The 24,119-nt window shown below is 43.2% G+C and overlaps 1 protein-coding gene across 1 annotated transcript; it reads right to left on the reverse strand.

Moving 5' to 3' along the window:
- Positions 1-1,006: 1,006 nt before the first annotated feature.
- On the reverse strand, positions 1,007-22,309 carry nat8l (N-acetyltransferase 8-like). Its single transcript, XM_071459711.1, has 3 exons — positions 21,809-22,309; positions 20,264-20,428; positions 1,007-9,224 (listed from the first exon to the last, which is right to left on the reverse strand). The coding sequence occupies exons 1-3, from the start codon at positions 22,110-22,112 to the stop codon at positions 8,857-8,859; spliced, it is 837 nt and encodes a 278-aa protein (XP_071315812.1). The 5' UTR covers positions 22,113-22,309; the 3' UTR covers positions 1,007-8,856.
- Between the last annotated feature and the right edge of the window lie 1,810 nt (positions 22,310-24,119).

A 24,119-nucleotide genomic window follows, 5' to 3' on the forward strand; every position in this document is an offset into this window, starting at 1 on the left:
CCCCCATTACCTATAGGAAATGTTACCTCATGTTGGCTGCTAATTATAGGAGTCGTCACTTTCTACGCTGGTTATAAAGGAGGCATGTAGGAAATTCACCAGTTCTGTCTCGTCATGTATTTACATTCCTCTAGTTCCCTCTCTTTTTCAGTGGCCCTTCACTTTGCCCGTTGAACCCACTGATAGGAATGTGCTCTCCATGTGCTGATGTGAGAGAAGCTTTTCTCACCAGGTCAGTATGAGCAGTTCAGAGCCACAGCAATGGACAGTGTTATGGAAATCTGCCCCTCTATTCTCTCATTGTTCTGCGGTTGAAGGGTGCAAGGCCTTTCCCCCTTTGAGAGGGGAGTGTGAGACCGGCATGTGCAAATTCTAGAGAGCACTCTGCACTTTTGGAGTAGGGGTGTTCAAAGGAGGTATTAAGGTAAAACAAACACCTATAAAGCTGTTTTCCAGTATTTTAAATTCCTTTGTGTTTAGCCGATGTACAGGATGCAGCATCATACTGAACTAGGACTACACTTTTGTTTTAGCATCAGTTGGAACGTTTTTATTTTTGTTTAATTCAGCAGTGAACATGGGCTGACAGCAAGACTTTTAATTTCTCTTTTACCAAATTAAAATACACATTAAATTACAAATGCAGGAAAGAAAAATAACCTCCACTATATTTCTTGGACTTTAATATCATTTTAAAGATATTGAATGGGGTTATGAGTATGCCGTCACTTTAATGACCTGTACCATTAACAGGAGCCGAGGCCTAACGGTCCCCTCTGAAGACTCCAGTTGTCAAGGGCAACAGCATGAGCTTCCCTCAGCTGCCATGGTGACCGTGAGATGTGTAAGTAGACCCTGTGGTACATATCCTCACAGCGGTGATTACTGGCATTTATGTCACTTCACATCTGATATTTGCCTCAGATTATTCTCAGTGTGTAGCATGTCCCTTCTCTGCTCCCTCTCAGTAAAAAAAAAAAAAAAATCAGTTTACGGTTGCAACATATAAAAGCTTAATGCATCGTCATTTTTAATTGATACAACATATGTACATCCATGTTTCAATCATCGTCATAATGCAAGAAATCCCATCTTTACATCTATACAGTGTTCCAGTTGTCAGTATAAAAGAAAGCGTTAATAATCACAATAATAATAGTAATCCCAGTGTGGTAATACAGCATTCTTCCAAAGGAATGGCAGAAAGGGAACTGAAAGCTAATAGACCCCAATAAAAACCAGGTTGTCACTGCAGTCTCACTGAGGTCGGGGCAGACCGGTTGAACCACCACCTCCGCTGTGTTACGGCCTCTCTCTGACCTGCTTCATCATCTCAAGCATCATCTCCCTGGGAATCAGTAAATCTGCTTTATCACCACAAAATGCTTCTCCTCAGAATTACGCAGGAGAATCTCGGACCACTTCTATAATTTGACTCTGCTTTTTCCCCTTTTTTAATCCTCATGTCTTCCTGTAACCTCTCTAACCCAGTGGGCCTCAGGCACTATTTACTCATTGCTCCACTTACATGCATAAGGGCCTCTTTTCTCAAATTCCTCACCCCACCCAAAGCACTCCTTCCCATACAGGTCCCCCACCCCCTAATTACAAAGTTCCCTCAGTTGCAGTTTAACCCCCCCCCCCCAAAGTCCATCCATCTCATCCATCTATCCATCAATCCCTCCTTCCATCCCTCTATCATGGCCGGCTGGTTGACCTGCCTGCCTCCCCACAGTGTGGCTGCATATCAATCCCCCTGCTGTGCTTTGTGCGGGTTGGTTTCCTGGCAACAGACAACAGCCATGACAGGGCTCCAGGGCAGAGAAAGCCCCTTGCACTGCAGCAGCTTGCAATAGCTGGATAGCTTAGTCCAGATCCACTGATATTCATGGCTGTGACTGCTATGTGCTATAGGCTAAGTGAGCTGCTGCAGTTGCAGTGTGGTGAAGGCTCTCTCTGACGTCGTGAGAGTTCAAGCAGACAGGCGGGACAAGGAGGGCTGTGTCTGAACCCATCATCGTGGGACAGAGACACCAGGGCTAAGATGGCGTACACTGTAGACCCTGAAGGTGGCTGCTGTTAGTCAGTATGGGATTGTTATGAGGTAGTACAGATTAAGACACCTGCACTACTGTAGAATCTCTTTATTAGTGCTGTAAATATCTTTAAAATATATTTTATATATTTTAAATCCACAGTTTCTGTTACAAAAGGAGTAAAAATGACCCCCAGATGCTATTTACAGTAAAATATACTTTACAACTTTACAGTTACTAACTTGCAGATTCAAAAAAAGACTTTGAATCTCACATGTAAGAAAAGTCAACATGTTTGAGTGTTGTGATTCCGGCAGCTGCAGCATGTTTTTAATTGATTATTTTCAGTCGCACTGACAGAGTAGTGAAATTGCAGTGCATGTCTCAGTGGTTCAAGTTAATCTGAAGTCTTTGTGGTTAACCCAAAGCTCAGTTAAGAGACTTACAGCAGATAGCACTTTCAGAGTGCGGCTACGCCATCTTTTTTTTTTCCTGTCTGCTTGAGCTGCTCATGCTTTAGCGTCCATTATCCCCCTCTTGTCATTTCCCCCATTTCCTATTGACATCTGTACAAATATGCAGAGGTACACCTGTGTACTTCAACTTTGAGTTTTAAAAAACACATCTTTGACACCTCTTTGTAAAGAAAAATACAAAAAAACAGAAACATTTTACAATCAAACACCCCTTCAGGCTTCGATATTATGAGTGGTAATGTTGCAATGCCAATACTGCGACGGCATCACTGCCACTAATTGGTACAGTATAAGGGATATAACATCAATGCAGCATTTCATGTTTTTAATAAAATCCTTGTACATGAGGATGTCATTATTTTGTGGTTTTGTCTGTTTGTTTGTTTATTGCTTGATTAGATGGCACCTGGGCAGGATTTTTCCAAATAATACCAAATAAGTATAGGGTTGTGTTGAACAGAATATAACCACGAGGAATAAAAATGCAGCAATTACTGTCACCTTTGGCAAATTTCCACCTCCAAAAATAGCCGTGGGTCATAGCATGAATTATATATTACGGTATCATGTCTTGTATATATGCTAAAGATACATACAGTCAATAATACAGGAGAAAGAGAAACTTTATCCATACTCTTCATAGGAAATATATAAAAAAAAAAAAAAATCAAAACTACCTGTACTGTTATAGCAAAACAAGACACAATTGTGCTACAAGTGCTTATGTGTTCTTGGCACCTGTGGCCTCAGTCCAGAGTGAGTCCTTCCATATTTGCCACAGTTGAGCAAAATCCTCACCAGAGGTAGAGAGAGAGAGGGAGTCCATGCTGTGGAGCTCTGATGCTGCAGACCTCCTCCCGCAGCCCCACTACAACCCCCCTCCTTTGTAACTGGTACATTCCTCCCTCACCCCTCGCCCTCCTCCTTAGGTGGAACATTCCAGGCGACAGCCATCTTCTGAGACAAAAAAAATGAACTCCATCGGGATTGGATAAAACCAGCAAAGATGACAGGTTGCAGTAAATAATACATTAGCAATAGTAGAGATACGGCTATTTACAATCACACAAAATGTCTAACATCTAATGTAGTGGTTAAATCACTTGATGAAAGAACCAATAGCTGCTTTTCACCCTTTTTTCCACTGTTCTTCTCATTCATAAAGTAAAAAAGCAACCAGAAAAGATTCAAAACATAAAAATCTTTCTAAGACCTTAAATGTTGGCAGTTTACATTCATGCCTGTGAGTGTTCACCCCTCCCCCCCAAGCCTGTCGAGCATGGACGCACACCATCAGAGTAGTACAACACACCCACAGGATCTGTACATTTGTGCAGTTTTGAATTCTATGCTCCTTCACCAGAAAAAAATGGACTTAAATATTGATCAGGACAAGTATTGATATTTTTACCATTTGGTTATTTTAACATCCAGAACTGAACACGCCCCCCGTGTTTTAGGGTTTAAAAAAACTGAAGTTGAAGCTTCAGTAGCCTCAGCTTGTGCCTCTGTGTCTGCCGTCATAAAGAGAGCATCAGATGATCATTTTTAGGTTTGAAAGCACTCTAAACTAAAAGAGTCTTCTCCAGATGGAGAGGCCTTTACTTTCTCAAACCTCAACCAATAGGAAAGCACACTCGCAATCAAACAAATCACAGAAAACCAAACAGAAGAAGTGTGAGATTGTTTTTCGGATTGTACATCAGCAGAACATTTCAGAGGAATGGATTGTAACTAGATTTACACTCTGGTAGAAGTTGCATACAGTTTAATCACTACATTCTAACATTAAGTATGCAGTACCAGTTTTAAATGGGAGGTGAGACTTCACAGGGTGTAGCATAGCATTCACATGAAGTACAAAACAGACATAAATGCATTATAGTCAGTGCACTTCATCTTTACAGTTCAAAATCACCCTTAAACTACCTTAAGCCATGCAGTCCACAAGATGTTTGAAACTTGTTTGATTCCAGTGCATAAGGCCTTGGCAAAGGCGTTTTGAAAATGAGCTTTGTTCAGAGTATTTACCAATATGGGTAAGAAATTTCTCCCAAAATACAGGAAGGAGCATTTTCAATTTCATCAGGCAATAAACTGAGATTGGCAGCAGCAGAAATGGCTCAGAATTGACAGACTTCACATTCTTCAACAAGATCCAGACTGCAGTTTATTGTACAATCCACTTCAGCAAAGCCCACTTCTCACTCTCAACCTTCAGACCTCACCCCAGTCTTAGAAAGAATGAGTCGTACAGTAAGGACCTAAACCCACTGGCAGCGGTAACTGACATTAGTCATTAGACAGTCCAAATTAGTCTCAGTTTTTCTGTGTTTCTGTGGGGAAACCTCAGTACCTTCAAATGTGATATCAGATTTTACTTTAGGTGAAATAGATGGTTTACAGTCTGATTCTAATATTTGGAGACAATTGGAGCCGGAAAAGATTTGGTGTAGTGTTTATACTCTGGTATGGCTGTTGTGTCGTGTTATCTAATCTCCTGCTTAGTTTTAGTGGGACGTTTGGATGTACTGTATGAAAGTCAGTGGTAGCTGTTGCTCCAGAAACATCACAAAATACAGTCTGGTCCTCTTCTCTCTCTCTCCAGCAACAACCAAGTTCAAAGCAGATGCATCAAGATGGTGTGAGGCATCCTCCATATGTTGGCCCAATGAAAACATCTGATGCACTTTTTAAAACAATACTGTTTGATGCTTTCAGTGCATTTGTGCCTTGCGTTTACTTTGTAGAAGCTCGTCGGGAAATCTTAAGTCAACTAAAAATTAAAAGACAAAGAACTTGGGAAGGGGGAAGAAGCCTTTGTACCTTGGGACCTGACATACATAGACATTGAAGCAGCTAATAGTAGCTAAGGTCAACTTTTGTCCATTGTGGGGATTACGTTCTGTTGTACGTCCCTAATTGAAAAATATATTGTGGAAAGTGTAATCCAAAGTAGATGCAAAAGAAAACAGGCATGTACTTTATATTTCTAGGTATTTAGCCGATCGATGAAGGTGCAGTGTTTGGCTCTGACAGGAAATACAGCTACTACCTTTGACACCTGGAGCAAAGTCTAAACATTTGACCTTCACTTCCTGTGCTTCCTTTATCTGCATATGATAGACTTGGCGAAGGGCTTGGTAGATGAAAGATCTTTCACTTGTTGCTCATAATCAACCACAAGATTATGCACTACGTACTGCATGGGAACCCATATTTTCTTTTGCATCATTCGTCAATTGCCCGTTGAAGAGCTTATCCCGCAAAGTGTTTGGGAACCTTACGAAAAGCTGGTTTAATAGGAGAAGAGTTGAGATGCCCTCACTCCCACTGTGATCAAAGAAGGGAACTAACTTTTCTCCTCCAGCCAGTGACGGATAAATCTGCAGACAAATCAAGTGCTGCTTTCAAATTCAGTAAGGATCTTTAGAACGGAATACAATTTCTAAACGATAGCTGGCTCCCTCCTAAAGATTTATGAGCACTGGCTAGTGGCTGGTATTGATCTCACAACCCGGTGTTGATTACAGAGAATTAAGGTAATTTAAAATAAAATAAACAATTATTTAAAAAAATCGCAAGTCTGTGATTCCACTGTCTGCCATGTGCTAGGAGTTTCTCCCCTAAAAGTTATATTTGCATTCAAAGACACATTTCATGCAAATGGTACAATTTTTCTTTTTTCCAAACAAAGAAACACACATTTCTTTTATATGTTCATCTAAAAAAGAAGCTTATTTTCTTTTTATATATAGTTATATTTATATATATATATATATATATATTGTATATATCAGTTAATTCTTTTTTTCTACACTTTTCCAGGGCAGGCACCGTACACACACTGGGTACAGAGGCATGCCACACTTGCATTGCTTTTTGCATTCTACAGTTGGTTGGCTGGCAGGCACGATGTCATCCAGGCAGTGCTGCAGAGGGTGAGTGTATCCTGTCTGCACTGACTCTAAACACACACACACACACACATTTTGTCTCACTTTCTGCGTCTTCTGCGTCACATCCACACTCACATGACCACATATCTCCCTCTCATCCTGGCACTGTAGTTTGCAGAGGCAGCGTCGCACTGCCTAGATGACATCAGAGTAGGGGCGGGGTTTAGGGTTGGTCCAACAAGCTTCAAATGGAATAATAAAAGCAGTGCAGCAAGGCTCTGTGGCGCATGCAAAGATGGGCGGGGGGAGAATGGGTTGGGCCTGGGACAGGGAAGGTCAAAGGTCGGTGGAGGGTGTGCAGGGTTCAAATGGAAGGTGTGGGGTCTAGCCCAGGGTTGCAGACAGATTCATGAATGGGGGGGAGGGGAGAGTTTGAAGGGAAAGGGTGGCAAGGCAAGGAGGGTCAGTGCTAACTTCATGACGATTACGTTTGTATTCTTTTTTTTTTTTTTTTCTCTTTTTTCCTCTTATGTGATTTTTTTTGTTGTTGTATTTTGCTTTATATTTTGCTTTTTACAAATGGTTTAATGACACAACTTAGGCTCAGAGTAGTGGATGGCTGAATCTACTGCTGGTTGTATGTTCAGAGGATGGAGATGGAGAGAGGTGTTATGGGAGAGACTTTGACGTTTAGTTCGCTACATGAGTTTTCAACTGTATACACAATAGAAATAAACAGGGGGAGGGGTAATACTAATGCCAGTATATTAGTTTAAATAATTATTTGCTATTTGTGCTCAGTTAAGTACTGTAGGATTGCAAATATTGCCAGTAGTCATGTCTTACCCAAGTTGTTCCCCAATAACCTGGATTAAGTACGAGGAGTGTAGACTGCAGCTACTTTGTAATTGTTGTTGTAGTTTTGAAAATTTGCATATTACAATGTGGTAATATGTGTTTAAAGTTATAAAATTACTAATTATCAGTCAAATAGTAAACATATTCAAAATGTTAGAATTTATCTTGATTCAATCAGTAAACAATTTATAAGTACACATAGAAAGTATTAATGCTTAGTTAGATAACACTTGACTCGTAGCAAGAAAGGTGCGCATCTGTTCACGCAAAATAAAAATAGGTTAATTGTTCATAGAGTGTTGAAGCATGGTCATATGTGACCGCAGCCTCAACAAACACACACACACACATACACAGTTACATACTCCCAACAATCGCACACACATACACAAGCTCTGACATGCAGCTATATTGTATCTTGGGTTCTGTCAGAGGGACGCCGCAGCGAGAAAGCGCCACCCTCCTGTCACCTCAACCAATCAGAGACCCTCTCCCCAGCTCCACTAGAGAAAAGGAGTGATTAACTGATGGTGGAGCTAGAGAAAAAAAAATAGAGAGGAGGGAGGGATCCAATCAAATAATTAGTGAGGAGAATGAAGAGGAGTGTGTGTGAGGAAGATGCACTGTGTTTATTCACGTCCGTTCAGGGTGCAGGATACACACTGCATATTCCGGTAACCATCCTGTCATCCTTCTCTCTCACTATGGGGGTCAGTAACACACTCTTGCTGTGCTTCAATATGGTGTCTTGAGAGACTAGCTAAAAGCCAAATGACCTGGTGTGTGTGTGTGTGTGTGTGTGTGTGTGTGTGTGTGTCTCTGTGTCTCCACAATGCACACACAAATGGTGACATTGCAGAGCTTTTGTAAAAGAGAGTGTGTCTGAATCTATACCACAACCTTTCCCCACTTTTTTTTTATTTTTATTTGCTCTGGAGGAAGCCATACCTGCCCCTCCCAGCCCAACCCATGGCTCTGTCCACCCCCAGGTAAACAAATACAAATGTGTCACTGCGCTCGCCTCCATCTAAACCTGCCGGTAGAGTTTTCGCTGTGGAGAAATTAAGAGAGTGTGGGAGGGAAGGGAAGGCTTGAGGTAACGGGGGAAGGGTAAAGAGGGGCATTGTGGAATAGTAATGAAGGGGGGTATTGATTTGAGTCATATGAGCTTAAAACCAAAGAGGCCAGGGAGGGTTACTAGTCGGAGTGCCAGTTAGATGTCTTCTATGAATGCCAATTTTTTCTCCCACAATGAGAAGGGAGGGGTAAAAGTACAAAAAATAGATTAATAAAATAGAAGAAAAGAAACAAACTCTTATTTAAAATGTAAAAGTATAATACAAAACAACAGCAACAAAAAGCATAATAGTAATAAAAACGTTAGTGACTTTAAAGATGTAGAAGTGTTAAGTAGTACTTGAAGTTATCTCTAATGACACAAAATAAATAAAAGCTGTCTGAGGAGAGGATGCGGTCGGGGCTCTCAGGTGAAGGAGGGTCGTTGCTCTCTCTCTCTCTCTCTCTCTCTGTCCCTCTCTTTCTCCATCTCCCCCTCTCCATCTCTCTCTCCCTCTCCCTGTCACCCCCTCACTCCTCACGGAGCTGCAGGCGGTAGCGACTGTAGCGGATCTGGAAGAAGAGCCTCTCCAGCGGCGAGCGGCTCATCCCGGGGAGCCTGTAGTCCTCACTCTGGCCCGTTCGGCGGAAGCCCAGCGACTCGTACAGCTTGTGGGCGGCCAACTTGACCGCCGTCGTGCCGAGGACCACGGCGGCGTAGTTGTTGCGGACCGCGAACTCCAGCACCCGGCGACCCAGGGCCTTGGCGATGCCTTTGCCGCGGTACCGAGAGTCCACCGACATGCGCCGCAGCTCGACCGTGTTGTCGTCCTCACGGCCCTGCGCCGCCACGATGCCCACGACACGTCCGTCCAGAACTGCCACCCAGAAACAGGAGCCTGACACGAAACAAGAGACAAGTTTGATAAAGTTAGGGTTGGTTTGTATGAGCTGGGAATTAAAGATAAAAACTTAGTTAGCGTTAGCTTAGCATAAAGACTGAAGACGGGGGGGAAACAGCTAGCCTGGCTTCGTCCAGAGGTAACACAAACTCACCAATTAAAACATTTACAGTATATCTCACTTATTTCTGTAAAATAATCAAGTGTAAAACTACAGGTTGTGGTTTAACAGACGTGTCTAGTATGTTAATTAGAGGAGATTGTGGAAGGATTTTAGGTAGGCTAGCTGTTTCCAGTCTTTGAGCTAAGCTAAGCTAACCAGCTGCTGGTGGTAGCTACATATTTATCATACAGATGTGAGAGAGATATTGATCCTCTAATGTAAGTCCTGCCAAGCATACAAATAAATATATTTCCCCAAACTATTCATATAATATTGGCATTCTACAATGGATGCAACTACTTTTAAATATTAATTCATATGTCAATTATTTCAGGATTAATTGTCCCATACTTATTGTTATTTAAGCATAGAACAAGGTTGAACGCCTTCTCTGAACTGTTTTAGTCTTTTGTAGATCAATGAAATTTTTTTTATATAGATTTAGTAGAGATCCACACACTCAGCTGCTCCAATACACTGCGTAGCTCGAGACTATATTTTAAATCCCAACCAGAAATGTTTTGTTCAGTTACTTTATAAAAAATGTTGCTATGGAGAGACTCATTCCCTAAATTACTGGAACACAAATAACACAGGGTTCACTTAAAGTATGCATCATAAATGGAAAAAATAAACTCATAATTGGGATGGATGGGGGGTGTTTACAACTAGAAACATAGGTCAGACTGAACTTTCTGTGTTTCCATTGGCAGCATGTTGCATCATGTCGTTTAGCTGATATACTCAGAGTGGAGAGAACGAGGGAGGACAGAAGAAGAGATGCAGGGAGTAGATGAGTGAGGAGGGCAGAGACCAGTGTCTGACTGGTGCTTAATGGCATTAGCTACTCAGTGAGATGCTGCTGATTAAAAGCACAGGCATCATGACGCAGCAGTCACTTAGAGCTCACAGTGTGGTGGAACAGAGACAGATCTCAAAGAATAAAGTTTTTTTGGGATGGGATCAAGAAATTTTCCAAGTTTACACAATCATGTTACAGGAATTTAATCTTATTTTGTCACGTTACAGACAGGAACAAAAGATTGATCTTTATAGCAGCTCATACTGTATCAGGGACTTGCTGTATCTCAGAGTTAATAGATCAGACACTGGTGACAGACAGACAGACAGATTGATAAAAAGACTAGTACACATTGAGACAGACAAACAAGGTTAGACCAATACAGATAAAAATGTCAGCAGACAATGCTCCTCCACCAGAGAACAGATAAGAGCTTGAATATCAACCCATTTTAAATCGAGCTACATTCATGCTGCAGTTTCTGAACTGTTCACTTTGACACAGAATGGTTATGCTTGTGAATTATTTCCCTTTTTATCCTTTAAAAGTCATTTTGGCAACGTGAACAACTCTCGGTTTCTCTTGTCAGCTGTCTCACTAGCTTCGTGCTTCATTAGTTGAAACACCTGTGTTTTTAGTTTTCTTCTTTTATGTTTAGATTCAAAGCTAGAAAATTGCTCCCTTCTGAGAAAAATTTAATCACAGTTGAATTCCTGCTGTTGTTCATAGTCCCCACAAAGCACAACAGTTCACAGTTTTAAATGTGTTAACAGTGTTAAATACCAGACACTGCAGAGAAAAATGTCAGTAAATGTTATGGATCATAACATCATAACATGGATCATTGCGTCTTTGAAATCGTTCACCTTTAAATCTTAATCAGGCATTTTTTTTTTTAAAATGAATTAAGCATGTAGGTGCACGCCCTTGCCTAATTTCCTTCACCGATCATAATCTTTCAAAGAAAACGACCCTCTCGACCTCCTGTTTTTATTACGTAACCATGTTCAAACAGCCTTTCCGTCAATGTCAGCAGTATTTACAGCATGTGTTGGCAGTGGTTGTACTAAAATGCCATCTGTTTATTATAGATCAAGTAAATCTGAGTGTTCTGTGACTGGCAGGGGCTGACCTGCAGTCAGTAAAAATCTGCGTCCGTCTGTCCACGAGCTCTGAATCCTAATTCTCTCTCTCTGTGTCCTTACTCTCTCTTTCCTTGCCTTTACACATAACCTCTTCTCTCTTTTGTTTTTGCTGAATCTCTCTCACACACACACACACACACTCACACTAACATCATGCCACTGCTGGGATTCCCGTGTGTTAGGCAGGATTTGATGCCCCTGTAGCCCCGCATTAAGCTGATCTGGAGGCTTCTGTTACTGAATCAAACGACTGTCACGTATAGGATGCCACAGCGGCCCTCCCAGTTTTCAACCAGTGTTTCACTAATCTTTCAGGGAGGTGTGACTGTGAATTATACACAGAAGTAGTGAAACGCATCCTTCTGAACATCCCAAATAACTAAAAACTAACAGGATTGGCCAGATTCACTCTGTCGGGCCAAATCAAATTTTGGTAGCAGGTATGGATACACTGGTGAGAAAATATTTTTGTCTAATTTTGTCTTGTTCACAGTCAGATGATGGTACAGTGTACTGATATGAGGCAACCACTGCATGTAAAAAATGTATTTTGGTGCTGCCAGAGTGTGAAGTTGGTTATGTGGAGCTTTGACTGATGGATGATTGTTGAACAGATCGTCTGTGTGACTCAGAAGTTGTCAGTAGTTCTTTGTGTCTTGCAGCCTTCACTAAATACTATGGAATAATGCTTCATTATAGGCAGATGTTAAAGCTGCGGTGTCACTCTTGTGACTCTCTGCCGGTATTATTATGCTTGTGCATGTGGTTGTGTGTATGTGAATGTGTGTGTGTTGGAGGTGTGTGTGTGTGTGTGTGGGGGGGGTGCTTCCATAAAGCCCTGATGACCATCTGTCTGAACTGAGCCTGTGCCAGGAACGAGGACAGCACAGGAAAGCATGAACACCAACCACTCCTCTGCCTATCTGCTCATCAGACTGTGTATTACTTAAAACCATGTCTAAAAAAGCTCCTTTAGATCACATTAACAAAGAACTACACTGGAAAAAAAAAGGTCAGAAAAATGTCGTCCATCTCCCTCTGACTCTTCCTGTGAGCTGAAGAGGTTATATTGATCTCCAAGCTTCCTAACATCACAGCTTAACATCTGCTGCAACTGACACTGCTGCATCTGACACTGCTACTATTACGCTGCATGGATTTAGTGAGCTATCATTATTCCTGCTGGGAACTGCACTTCCTGAGAGATAAGAAGATAGAGCGAGACACTGAGAGAAATGAAAAGAGGGAAAGTTATGGGAAGAGTGCTTTAGCACAAGATTAAGTAGAGAAGCCATCATGTTATGCTCCAAAGGGTCATTTGTATGAGATAAAAAATACTCTAGACCCACTAGTCTGCAAATCTGCGACTGAAATTTCATGATTGATACAAAATATAAGGTGCTTTGTGGCATACTGTTGCATGTGTTTCTTTTTCTATGTAATTCTTAGAGATTCTTAGATTCTTAGCTTAGAGAAACAGGGCTTCTTACCAGAGGCTTGCAGAGGACTGTGAAGGAGTAACACTCATTGTAAAGCCTCTCCTGGGCCGGGCACTTGACTCTTAACTCCTTCAGTGAGGCCTTGTGGGCCACTCTGCAGTATGAAGTGGATCTATTAAAGGATTTTAGCAAGGCACTAGGAATGTCAGTATCACTCTCCCGATTGGTGCACGGACTGAAATATCTCAACAATTATTGGATGGATGGCTATGAAATTTTGTACAGACATTCATGGTCCCCAGCAGATGAAGCCTACACCTTCAGTGAATTTACCTCTAGCTTGACCAGCAGAAGGACATTTGTGAAATATCTTTACAACTTTTTGGATGGATTGCCATGAAATGTGGTTTGTGTTTCCCACTGGATGAATTGTAATAACTTTAGTGACTCCTTAACATTCCTTTTAGTCCCATATTTCAGTTTAAGGCTCAAACCTGCAAAGCTCATGCTGTTTAGTGCTAATTAGCAAATGTTACCATGCTAAACAAAGATGTTGACCATGGTAAACATTATAACTACTAAACTAGGGCATGTTAGGATTGCCGCTGTGAGTAGCTAGCATGGTGATGTTAGCGTTTTGCTCAAAGCTCCCCTGTGCCTAGCTACAGCCTTGCAGAGCTGCTAGCATGGTTGCAGTCATGCTGAAGACTCCCTATGATCCATACTTGAGATATAATGTTTAGTACTGTGTAATAGTTGTGGACTTTAGCTTTGTCAGACTGGACAGAGCTTGTTTCTTCCTCTCTACATAGAGGTCACAGGTCCTCTTTCTTAATTCATAAAGGAGGAGCTGCTTTGTCCTTTATGTCACCACAAGATTGATTAGAGAGAGGGAAAGAGTACAATTCTTCCTGTAATGTTAAGCTCCCTGTTACTCCAGGCCAGCATCTCATTGCCTAAGAGTAAAGCTTCAAACAGTAGTAATAACAGTGCACCACACATGTCTTGATGTGTATGTAAGTGAGGCCTGAAAGTCTAATGAATGAGCCAACTCAGAAAATAGACAAGAAAGCAAGAAGAAGTTACTCATCTGTCTTCTCTGATAGAAAGAGTGAGCAGAGGAGGAGGGAGGCGAGGCATCAGTGTAATAGTGATGAGCCTGAAAGGATCCATTATTGCTGCTAGGGCATACAAACGCAAAAGGGGGGAGGGAGGACAGAGACTCTATCGTTATCACGGGGGGGGGAGGGGACTTGAAGAAAACTGATGATCTTAAGACAAGAGATACTGTAAATCAAGGCGAGAACGAGAAGCTCTGGAAATCGGTGGTAATGATTCTCACACAAACAAAAATCTAATCCAACAGATCTAATTTCTTTAACTACGTTACAAGGATATTAATAAGCCTCCCTGCACGTGTGTGGGCGTGTTAAACACCAGCTGATGTTGGGATATGAACCCTGTATAAGAACAGACAAAAAGAAAACGCACACACGCACAGGAGTGCATACACGGGAACACTTTTTGTGGTGTCTAACAAGATTATTCTCTTTTCCTCCAGATGAAACCTAGAGGGATAATTCAGTTGATAAGCGTTCAGTCTAGACACCGCCTCACTGCGCTGTAGTTCACTCCTCTGTCAGCCAAACGCCGTCCTGAGCGCTCTGTGGGTGTAAGCCCTGATGAAAGCTCATAAGTAGCTTGACTCTATTCTCTGTGCGTTCTCGCTAATTATTTGTGTTCTAACAATCAAACAGTGGATTTATTATTTATTATTTTTATGTGTTATTTTTGTATTTCTCCACAGCTTGTGTGTCATTGTTGCAGGGTACATTAAGCACCAGTGATTTATGTTTCAGGCGTGGCACTGAGTTGAAACTGTTGCATCAGTGCATGATTAATGTCACTCTGTCAGGGGTTAGATGGCAAGAAGGCATCGCCGCTAGTGATTATATCTGCACCTGGTATACATCTGCAATATCCAGTTACGTTAAAACATAATTTTCCATCCTAACAATCTGTTCTGACTTTGTCACATGCTTCACTAAAAAGACACATTGTGCTTTGTTGGGGCTTACTACCAAATAAAGTCCTACAGAGACAATAAAAACTCCACAAAAAGCAGCTTTGTCTAACGTTCAGTTCGTCTGTTTTTCAATATATCATGACCTGAAAACACTGAGTGATTATTTTGCACCACTTTTACATCACAGCACGTAGACAGGCAGCTGTTACCAGTTAACAAAGAGCAAATAAGAAGAGAAGAGAGGCACACACTTCTTATTTAAAATGTATGACTTTTCCCTTTAAAGAAGATTTTTTCCTGTTTTCCTTGATCTTATACGTCACACACAACCTCTTCCATACAGACACACATACACACCATCCCCTTCAGATCAGAGTGCATGCTGGGAGTATGAATTAGCCTGTCACGTATAACCCGCACATCAGCAGTTTCTTCCTCCGTCACGGACAAATAAGGGTGAGAGGAATGTGACCGTCCGACACGGCACATGCTTTACAGACGTGTACGCAAACACACAACAGTGCGGTTACAGAAAATTAATAATTCATGTGTATTGAAGCCTGGAGTCACAGCAGAAAAAAAGCCTTTGCTATCAACTTGGCCTTAAAGCTAAAGTCAGTATGCAAAGGAGACTGATGCATTAACCTCTGCGTTATCACGTGTGTATATACACTGACAGCGTGCACCGTTCCCTGTTACATTTCCATTAGCTCAGAGGAACTCATTATCTGGCCCTTTGCTGTTGGTTTTACTGCCTCCCTGCCCATCAACGTGTCTATGCATGTTGTTTTGTTTGTATGCAAACATGCAGGTACATGCCCACATTTTACACACATGCTACACTTTACTGTGTGCATGCCATTGTTGACATGGCTGCTACGGCTATAGCCTGAACCACTCTCTCCCTTTTTATTCCTGGGGTCAAAGGCCAGCAGGGTGGGCTTCACACCAACATGCTGAAAGGTACTCCAGGTTATTACATCTTTATCTACATACTGTATGTCCTTCCTGTGTAAATCAAGACCAAAACTGCAGAAATCGCTTTCAATATATTGACCACATAAGTAATCACCCACCTTAGTAACAGGTTTTGCTTAGCTCTCGTGATCAAGCATAGTGAGTGACAGTGCTACAATTAATGACGCTGCTGTAGACTCTTTCCAGTGAGTGCCTTTGTTCACTATTGATTTAAGCAGACTGTGAAACAAAGGCTCGTGAGATTACAATACATTATTAATGATTGGCTCCACTTCCTCAGAACGCTGAATAGACAAGACATACACATGTTCAGGTTCTTGCAGGGTACAGCAAAGGTAATGGACTAGTGAGGGCTCCACTTTCTCACTGTGTGCTGTCTAGGTAGAGCAGAGTCAACACGGCTAACATTGTGACAGAGTGAACATAGCAGGATTTTAGACTGTCCTTTGTCTGACTGAGTAAGCTCATTCATGAGACTTTGAGGCTTCAGTTTCGTTGTTTTGCCTTTTTTTTTCTTTTATCTATGACTTTAATTTAATTGTTTCATTCTTTCTGTTTTGCCGTCTTTTCAATATGTGCAATGATGTGAATGTTGCTATTTTGCTCTGTATCTCTGTATCTACCGCATAAATATTTGCATGTTGCTAATTATTAGTAAATTATTTGTGGCTCACGCAGCATCAAGAGGGAGGGATAGGAGAGGAAAGATAGCTCGTTAATCTGAGGTGTTTCAGCTGACGAGCCTGAGATATACCCAGGAGAACCATTTGTCTGTGTGCTAACAGGCAAACTCTTTTATTTTTCTGTCTTCCTCGCACGCACACAAAACACATCTTATAGTTGAGGAGCACCCCCCTCCCTCAGATGCCCCCATTTTCTATGTAGCACTCACCTCCTTCCCTCCCTTCTCACATCCTCCCTTTCTCTCTCTGTCTGTCTCCCTCTTTCTGTCGTTCAGAGCTAAAATAAGCACCGCAGGTACCGGCGGAGGAAGCTGCTCTCTCCCGTGGAACAGAGCGAGCTCAAACTCATCCCACACACACACACACACACACACACACACACACAGAGCTACAATGAGACTGACCGGCAAGTATTATAATGTCTCCTGCCTTGATAAGACCCTGCAGTGGTGATGACGCCTCATTAAACAGCCAATATTACTGAGTGGGTATCACTTCAGCCACGGAGGGTTTGGCTCAGTGTCTAGTGTCAACCTCATTATATTACATTCACTCTTTAGGCACTAAGCTGCTTCAGAGTGACCTAAAGTGATTGAGCACATAAAGAGGGTGTACATCATCCACGTACTGCTTCCACATGAAGGGAAACCTCCCTTTTTATCTACAGCCGCTTTCCCTTTTCAGAAAAGCTGTTTTATCGTCCTCGGCTCATTGGGATGAAGTGATGGAGCGTCATAGTAATGGTAGAGAGGCCATGTGACAACCATGTGAGCGCTGCCTGATGAGGACAGTGCTGACATGGACTGAGCTCATATATGGTGATAAATGCTGAAAAGGACCATGTGAATGAGCACAACGCTAACGTTGGAAAAGCTTGTTGTTGCTTCTTCTGACAAGTGTTGCCACCAGAAGTAGACTTCAGTATTTCAGCGACATACTGAAGCTCTGGAAGGCTAAAGAAGTTATGTTAGCGCGGCAGCCCATGATTCCAGCAAGTCTAATTTAGCTCAAGTCTACTCCAGCTTGCTAAGTAGAAAATTATTCTTATAGTGTAGATTATTGGACAATATTAATTTAAAAACACTTAAATACAAAGTGACCAAAAAGAAGCAGTGCATTAGAATTGAATTGCTGCTGTGTGGCAAACTTTTGTTGAAGTCTTTGCTCAGCCTTGTTCACCGTCACTTCCAATTAGCTTTAATATAACTCAGTCTTCTCTTCTTATTTTGAGGAAATCATCACCCACCCCCCCACCCCCACCCCCCCCAGTATCTGATCATGCATCCACATAGATTAATAAATGTGTATATTGTTGAGATCTTCCAGTCGAGGACCACAGAGGGATTAGATAAGTGCAGCATAAGGAATTAGGGTCAGCTGCTCGTGGATAAAGGCTTATGGACAAATAAGTTCAGTGGTATTTTGCTACTGTTTTATCTGATAAAATACCCTCAGTGGTTCCGAGTCTTTTGTCTTCATTTTCAGTTGCTCTCAGCAGATGCAGTGCGGTTGTGAACACATCAATGGTGACATATTGATTGCCAGATTGACTGATTATTGGTTTGTCGCTTTCAGTGAGACTTGGGGCGGCAGATGTGGTATTGAAATTTCACCAGTTTCAATTTGTCAAGCTCTTATTGAACTGTTTAAATCCTTCCAAAAATAGTTTTCAAGAGGTTCAGCTTGACTGGAAAAAACTGATAATACTGAATTTGAAATTGTGTTAAAATTCACTTTGAATTGATTCAGTTTTCTTCAAATTGCACTTTGAAAGTTAAACTTGCGTATAAAGCTCTTGCAGTATCATCAGCTGTTGTGTCAATGAAACAAGCTGTTTGTTTTTTTGTTTTTTCTTGTACTGCCATATACATATATATATACATATACATATACATATACATATACTGCCTTTACACCCCCAACCATTGTTCCTTCACTTTGCTTTATGACCCCTCCACCTAAACACACACACAATCACACATATGCAGTTTATTACCGGGTAAATGAAAGAGGTGACAGCTGGGCCTAAGTGGCAGCAGAGTGAGTGATCACAACGCACACACAGAGGAGATAAGAGTATTGATTGGTGTAGTCGCGGCATGTGTACGGGGATATGTGGCTCCAGTGAGTCAGTCAGTCTTATTCTATTACCCAGGCCATCTGTGGTCAGTTTCTACTTATTAGACTTTATTCAATTCACATTTTGTTTAACTCTTGAAAAAATGTAAAGAATGGGAAGGTTGGAGCATCCTCTCTTTGTCTCTCTGTCTGTCTGTCTACGGATCTCTTCCTCACTGCATTTGAACCAGTGTTTCTCCTTTACATTCGTGAATTGCTGAGCTGCAACATTTGTCATCCGCACCAAGACATCTCAGCTATTTAACACTGATTAAAAATTATGTTTTCTGATAGATGAGGCCCCACACATTTAGTAAATCCCCTGAAAACACACAGAGGGGTGAACTATGTGCCACTTTCCCTAAAGAACACACACACATATGTTCTTATAAACATCTCGCATACAGTCCTTATGTTGCCTCCTTGCAACAAACATTGTCGTACACATGCAACAAACTCTCAAACATCCAACTACACAACTCCTACATTTTTACAGTGAAAAAAGATTAAGTCAAAACGAGGAACATCTCCGTATTAGCTCTGCTGAATAGCTGACGCTAGCCGCTTGGTGTAATGGAAGCTGGTGTGTGATGCCGAATCACAAAGAGTAATATGACACTAATAGAGCCCGGGCCTCTTAAGTTCAACTCATCCTCTGCAGAGCGCTAAATGTTGCAACATAATCACACACTCCTTCCTGCTACGTGCCATCATGTAACACACTTAACACAACACACACGCACCAACAAATGACAGTGATGTCAGAGGTGCCTCTCCATCAGGACTTCATGCGGGTGCCCAGGTGTTCATCCCCCTTTGGGCCCATTCAGTTTGCATGGATATAATCATTAGCATTGTCCAAGAGCAGTGGTGCCTGACCCCCTCTAAACCATCACAGCCCTGCAGCAATAATGGGAATGCTAAATTGCAATTGTGTATGCAGTGGATTACCAGGCCAGAGGACACAATGTCAGGGAGATAGAGACAATGAGGAGCAATTGACTGGCTTAACTAACACCTGCTTTTTATATTGGCCATGTGATTTGGGTTAAAAGGGGATAAATGTGTCCAAGAAGTTCCAGGGTAGAGGAATGTGTGAAAAAGTGTCATGTGCCTGTAGTTGGCCATCGGCCAAACCCAAAACTGAACTCCTGAGTAAAACGACTAATTTGGGACGACGCTGGAAGTGGATTGATTTTTCCAATTAGGAGCTTCAGTTAGTGGAAATGAGCCTTTGCCGACACCGAGAGCGCTGCAGAAAAGTGTATCAGCAGTTTTCCTCCATGCGATCAATTGCCCTGTGATGCACCCACCCCCCTGCATGTGACCGAGTGGAGCTCAGGAAGGAAGCAAGTGAGGGAAGGAGCGGAGAGAGAGACAGGGAGGAGGGGTGGGAAAGAAGGGTGGAGGACAAGGAAAGCAGAGAGACGACTTGCATATTTGATGAGCCGCCTCTGCATTGCCTGAAGAGACGGCCACTTTTTTTTTTTTTACAGTTTCATCCTGCTGTAGCAAACTTTTCAGAGTGTTTTCACACTGTAGCTTTATCAGCAATTGTCTTGATTATTTTTTCTAAATCAACACTGGTGGTGGAGCGTTGCCAGATGACAAACCAGACAATGTGCATATATGTTATTATTCACACTACAGTGAAGAACAGTGAGGTTTCTCCCACGTCTTACCTGTGGGTTTCATGTAATAAGCCTCTATGTCAGCCATGTCCGTGTGCAGAGCACAGTCCAGATAACTCTGGATAACTTTCCTGCTGTAGTAGTAGCGCGCACCCATGAGAATGAGGGGTGCACAGCAGGTCAGCGTGACGGATTTGGTCACGAAAAAGCACAATACTATGGAGAAATGGAAGAAAAATAAACGAAACCTGTCAGAAAAGAGAATCACATGTTTGATTTTGGCGGAATTTGACCCCACACAGACACAGAAGAAAAAGAGCAGATTCAACATGACATTTTTAAGCATCAGAACAGTTGCATCAAATTCTGTCATAATGGCACAACATGAACACTTTGGTAAAGAGAGATAAGGGTTAGTTTCACACATGGCTGCAAAGTCAAAGTAAGGCACATTAGCACGGCTGCAGGCCCACACACTCTGACAGGATAACACTCAAGGCTTCCACATGCTAGTGTTGAATTCATCAAACCAGTTCACTCCATGTTGGAGTAATTAGTCGGGTGTGACGCTGGGGGGCGCAAAGGGAAACACAAACAAGCAGGCTGGATGCTGCATAGCATGTTGCTGCGTGGCATGCAATAACCTGGTGGTTAGTTTACTCCACAGCACCCCAGCGTGGCGTGAAACCTCAGCGCCGGAGTGTGGAGGGTGACGGCTTCCCATACGATTTCATTACACACAAAGAAACAGCGGCGGGACAGAATCTGTTCAGTGGACATTACAGGTCGGGTTTGATGTCTAGTGCGTAACTCTAACGTCAGATTGACACCGTGGGCCGCTCTTTCGTGGTGAAACTGCGCAGGTTTTTTCAGCTTTGATTGATGGCGACGTGCGTAACGGCGGCGGCCCCCGGTGCGTGAGGCTTTAATTTTGCGCCGGCAACATCAACAAAAGCCAAACGAGTTCAGTGCGTGATTGGCGCATTGGCCGCTGCGCAGAGGGCGGAGGAGGAGGAGGAGGAGGAGGAAGGGGGACGCGCCCGCACTGTGCGTGTGCGCGCCGCGGGGGGATTTTAATAGCTGTGGTCGCTACGTGCGCGCACCCTTTGGACCAATCCTCAAATTCATTCACTCACTCATTCACGGCACCGGCATGTCATCACATCATCGGCGGGCTCGCCGGTTACACACATGCACCATGCGCCGGGCCATGCCTTTTGTTGCATGATGAGCGACATGCCTGTGTGTGTGTGTGTGTGTGTGTGTGTGTGTGCGTGTGCGTGTGCGCCGGCGGAGAGGGGAGCCGCCGCGGCACAGCGCGGTGTGGCTACGGATCTCAACTTAACTGTGCATCGCCTACAGGGCCAGATAGTGCAGAGAAACATTAGATTGTGTGGGATTTAAGACAAGTCCCTCGAATAGAAAGAATAATAATAATAAAAAAAAACATCAAGAAAGCGCAACAGAGATAAATAAGATGAAGAAATAACTACCGCATAAATAAATAATACTGGAAAAGTGGGTCTGGGTCCTCTATAGGAATACATAACCCGGCACAGAATACCTGGTGTGAAGTAATGAGGGGGGGTTACTTACCTGTCAGAAGAGCATATAAAAACTGGGTCTTGGGCTGCTGCCTGATCCCCCTGAACGCCGTGTTGGGTATCCTCTCCATAATACCCTCGTAAAAGATGCGGCGAACCTCCTCCTGATCCCCGAGCTCGAACTCGCGGATAAAAACCGCATCTTTCCTCGCATCCTTGGCCTCGGCGGGATTCAGAGCCGCGCTGGACGGAGGAGAGCTCCACATGATCGACTCTTTTTTGGTCCCAGGTATAGCATCGTGTTCGTCCGCAACAATTTTAGTCTCGCAAACCATTTTGGGAGACGAAAAATGCATGCAACTGGCCGCGGAAAAACAACTGCAGTTCAGGAAGGGGGAGGAAAAAAAAAAAGCGGGAAGGAGTGAGGATGAAAATGGATGATGCGTGAGATTTTCTTAAAAAACAGAGAAACGATGAAGGGGGATAAGACGAAAGGGGGATGTTCTGCTGCAACCCTGAGCGTTTCTGACGACCAAGACTTGCCGGCGTGATTTAAGCTGTATTTATAAGCGGGCAGGGCGGGTAGATTCAGGTTCAGGGGTTGGGGAGGTCCTCTCGCTGCACAGATTGGTGGAAGCGGTTGATGGACGAGGGAGGAGGGAGAGAGAGAGACACACACACACACTGGTTCTCTCTGCATCTGATCAGGCTTTGAGTGTGCCGGCGAAAAAAGTGTATTTTGAGGATGCGGGCCCGTGAGGAGGGGGGGGGGGGGGGGGGGGGGGGGTGTGCTGGTGAGATTGCGTGGAGAGGGTTGTTTCTGAGCAGGTTTGTCTTCATAATGTCTCACAATGAGGAGGATCCCCCGCTTTGTTGAGATGCCGTGGCTGTTGCAGGACGCGATACGCGGCACAAAGGCGCAAGGTAAAGCGGGGGCGATGCGTCAAACAGGAGGAAATCCTAGTAACAGGAAGACCGCAGCTCTTTAGAAAAAAAAAAAAAGCTCTTACACTGTTTATAATTTTAAAAAAAAATCAGGTTTATAATTCAATTAGAGCGAAGCTGGAGCCATGTCGGGGGATATGTCTGCTGTTGCGCAGATAGAAAGGCGACTGTGACAACGCAGGTGATGTAAGACATGGGTCTGCATCTATATCCTGATGTAATGCGATGTTTGAATGAAACAGTGGAGCTCTGCATTCAGCTGCTGGTCGCCCTGATGTCTGGCCAGCAGCTCGCAGCGGGGCTGTGTGCAGCCTCCTCTGCGCGTTGACTGACAGCTCTGCTGCACTGCAGTGATTCCTCCGCGGCTTCCCTTCGCTTTGTCACCCTACCCCCTGTCATACATCACTCCTAACACGGAGATTACATCTCGCATTATACTGCGCATCTGAAACCTCCCATTAGCCTCTCTCCCGGCGACTTGCACCCTGTAGCCTACTCTGAGCACCAGCGGCGACAGTACCGGCTTTTACGCACGACTGTGGCGGTGATGGTGATGATGCTGGAGTCGGTCCTTTGTTGTCCCTCGACACTCCCTGTAATTAACCGTGGCTGTTGTTATAAGCCTCCATGAACAAAAGTGCTCCCATTATTTATGTGTGCTTTTATTTTGACATCCTCAACATGATTACAATTAAGGAGTGAAGAAGGTTTAGTGAACACTTGCAGTTTATGACAATACTTTAACTAAAATGAGGGAAAAAATGTACATATAAGTTGAACACAGATGGGAAACAATAGGGTCCATATTAGTTTGAAATCTAAACAGCAGCATTACTGCGCACCACCAGCACATGGTCATACCCATAAGAATAATATGCTGTCAACTTTTCCTTGGTACTGAAATGAAGAAATGAGAGTAAATATTTTAATTGTTGCCCAGACAACATATGAAAATGTGTTCTGGCTGTGGAAGTGAGGAACCTCGCAGCGCCACAGTCGCATATGTAAAGCAGAACTAGTTTGAACTGGATCATCAGAGGAAACCTGCTATTGATAAGGCTGCATCCACCCCCACTCCCTCCCACTTAAGGTGTCCTCCTCCCCTTCCTCCCACCCATGGAGCCGTCAGGAGGAGGGCAAACAGATAACCTGCAGAGTCCAAAAAAAAAAAAAAAAAGTCCTCACACATTCTGGCATTTGCGCTACAAAAATGCGGTAAAACGATGGATTTCTACGCATCAGCACCTGCTCCGCAGCGGGTCTCACCATACCGGCCGGGTGGAGGATGCTCCGCGCATGCGCACTCATTCTCTTTGGGTTGACTCCCGGCAGTGCTGCCTTCAAGTACAGTCGGTGATGTCGCAACCATGAAACGGCAAACAGCAAAGTTGTCGAAATATCTGATTTTCGAAGATGAA

The sequence above is a fragment of the Trachinotus anak genome, unplaced genomic scaffold (assembly GCF_046630095.1).
Source record: "Trachinotus anak isolate AG129_WGS33_773 ecotype Australia unplaced genomic scaffold, CSIRO_AGI_Tana_v1 ptg000023l, whole genome shotgun sequence".
Lineage (NCBI taxonomy): Eukaryota > Metazoa > Chordata > Actinopteri > Carangiformes > Carangidae > Trachinotus > Trachinotus anak.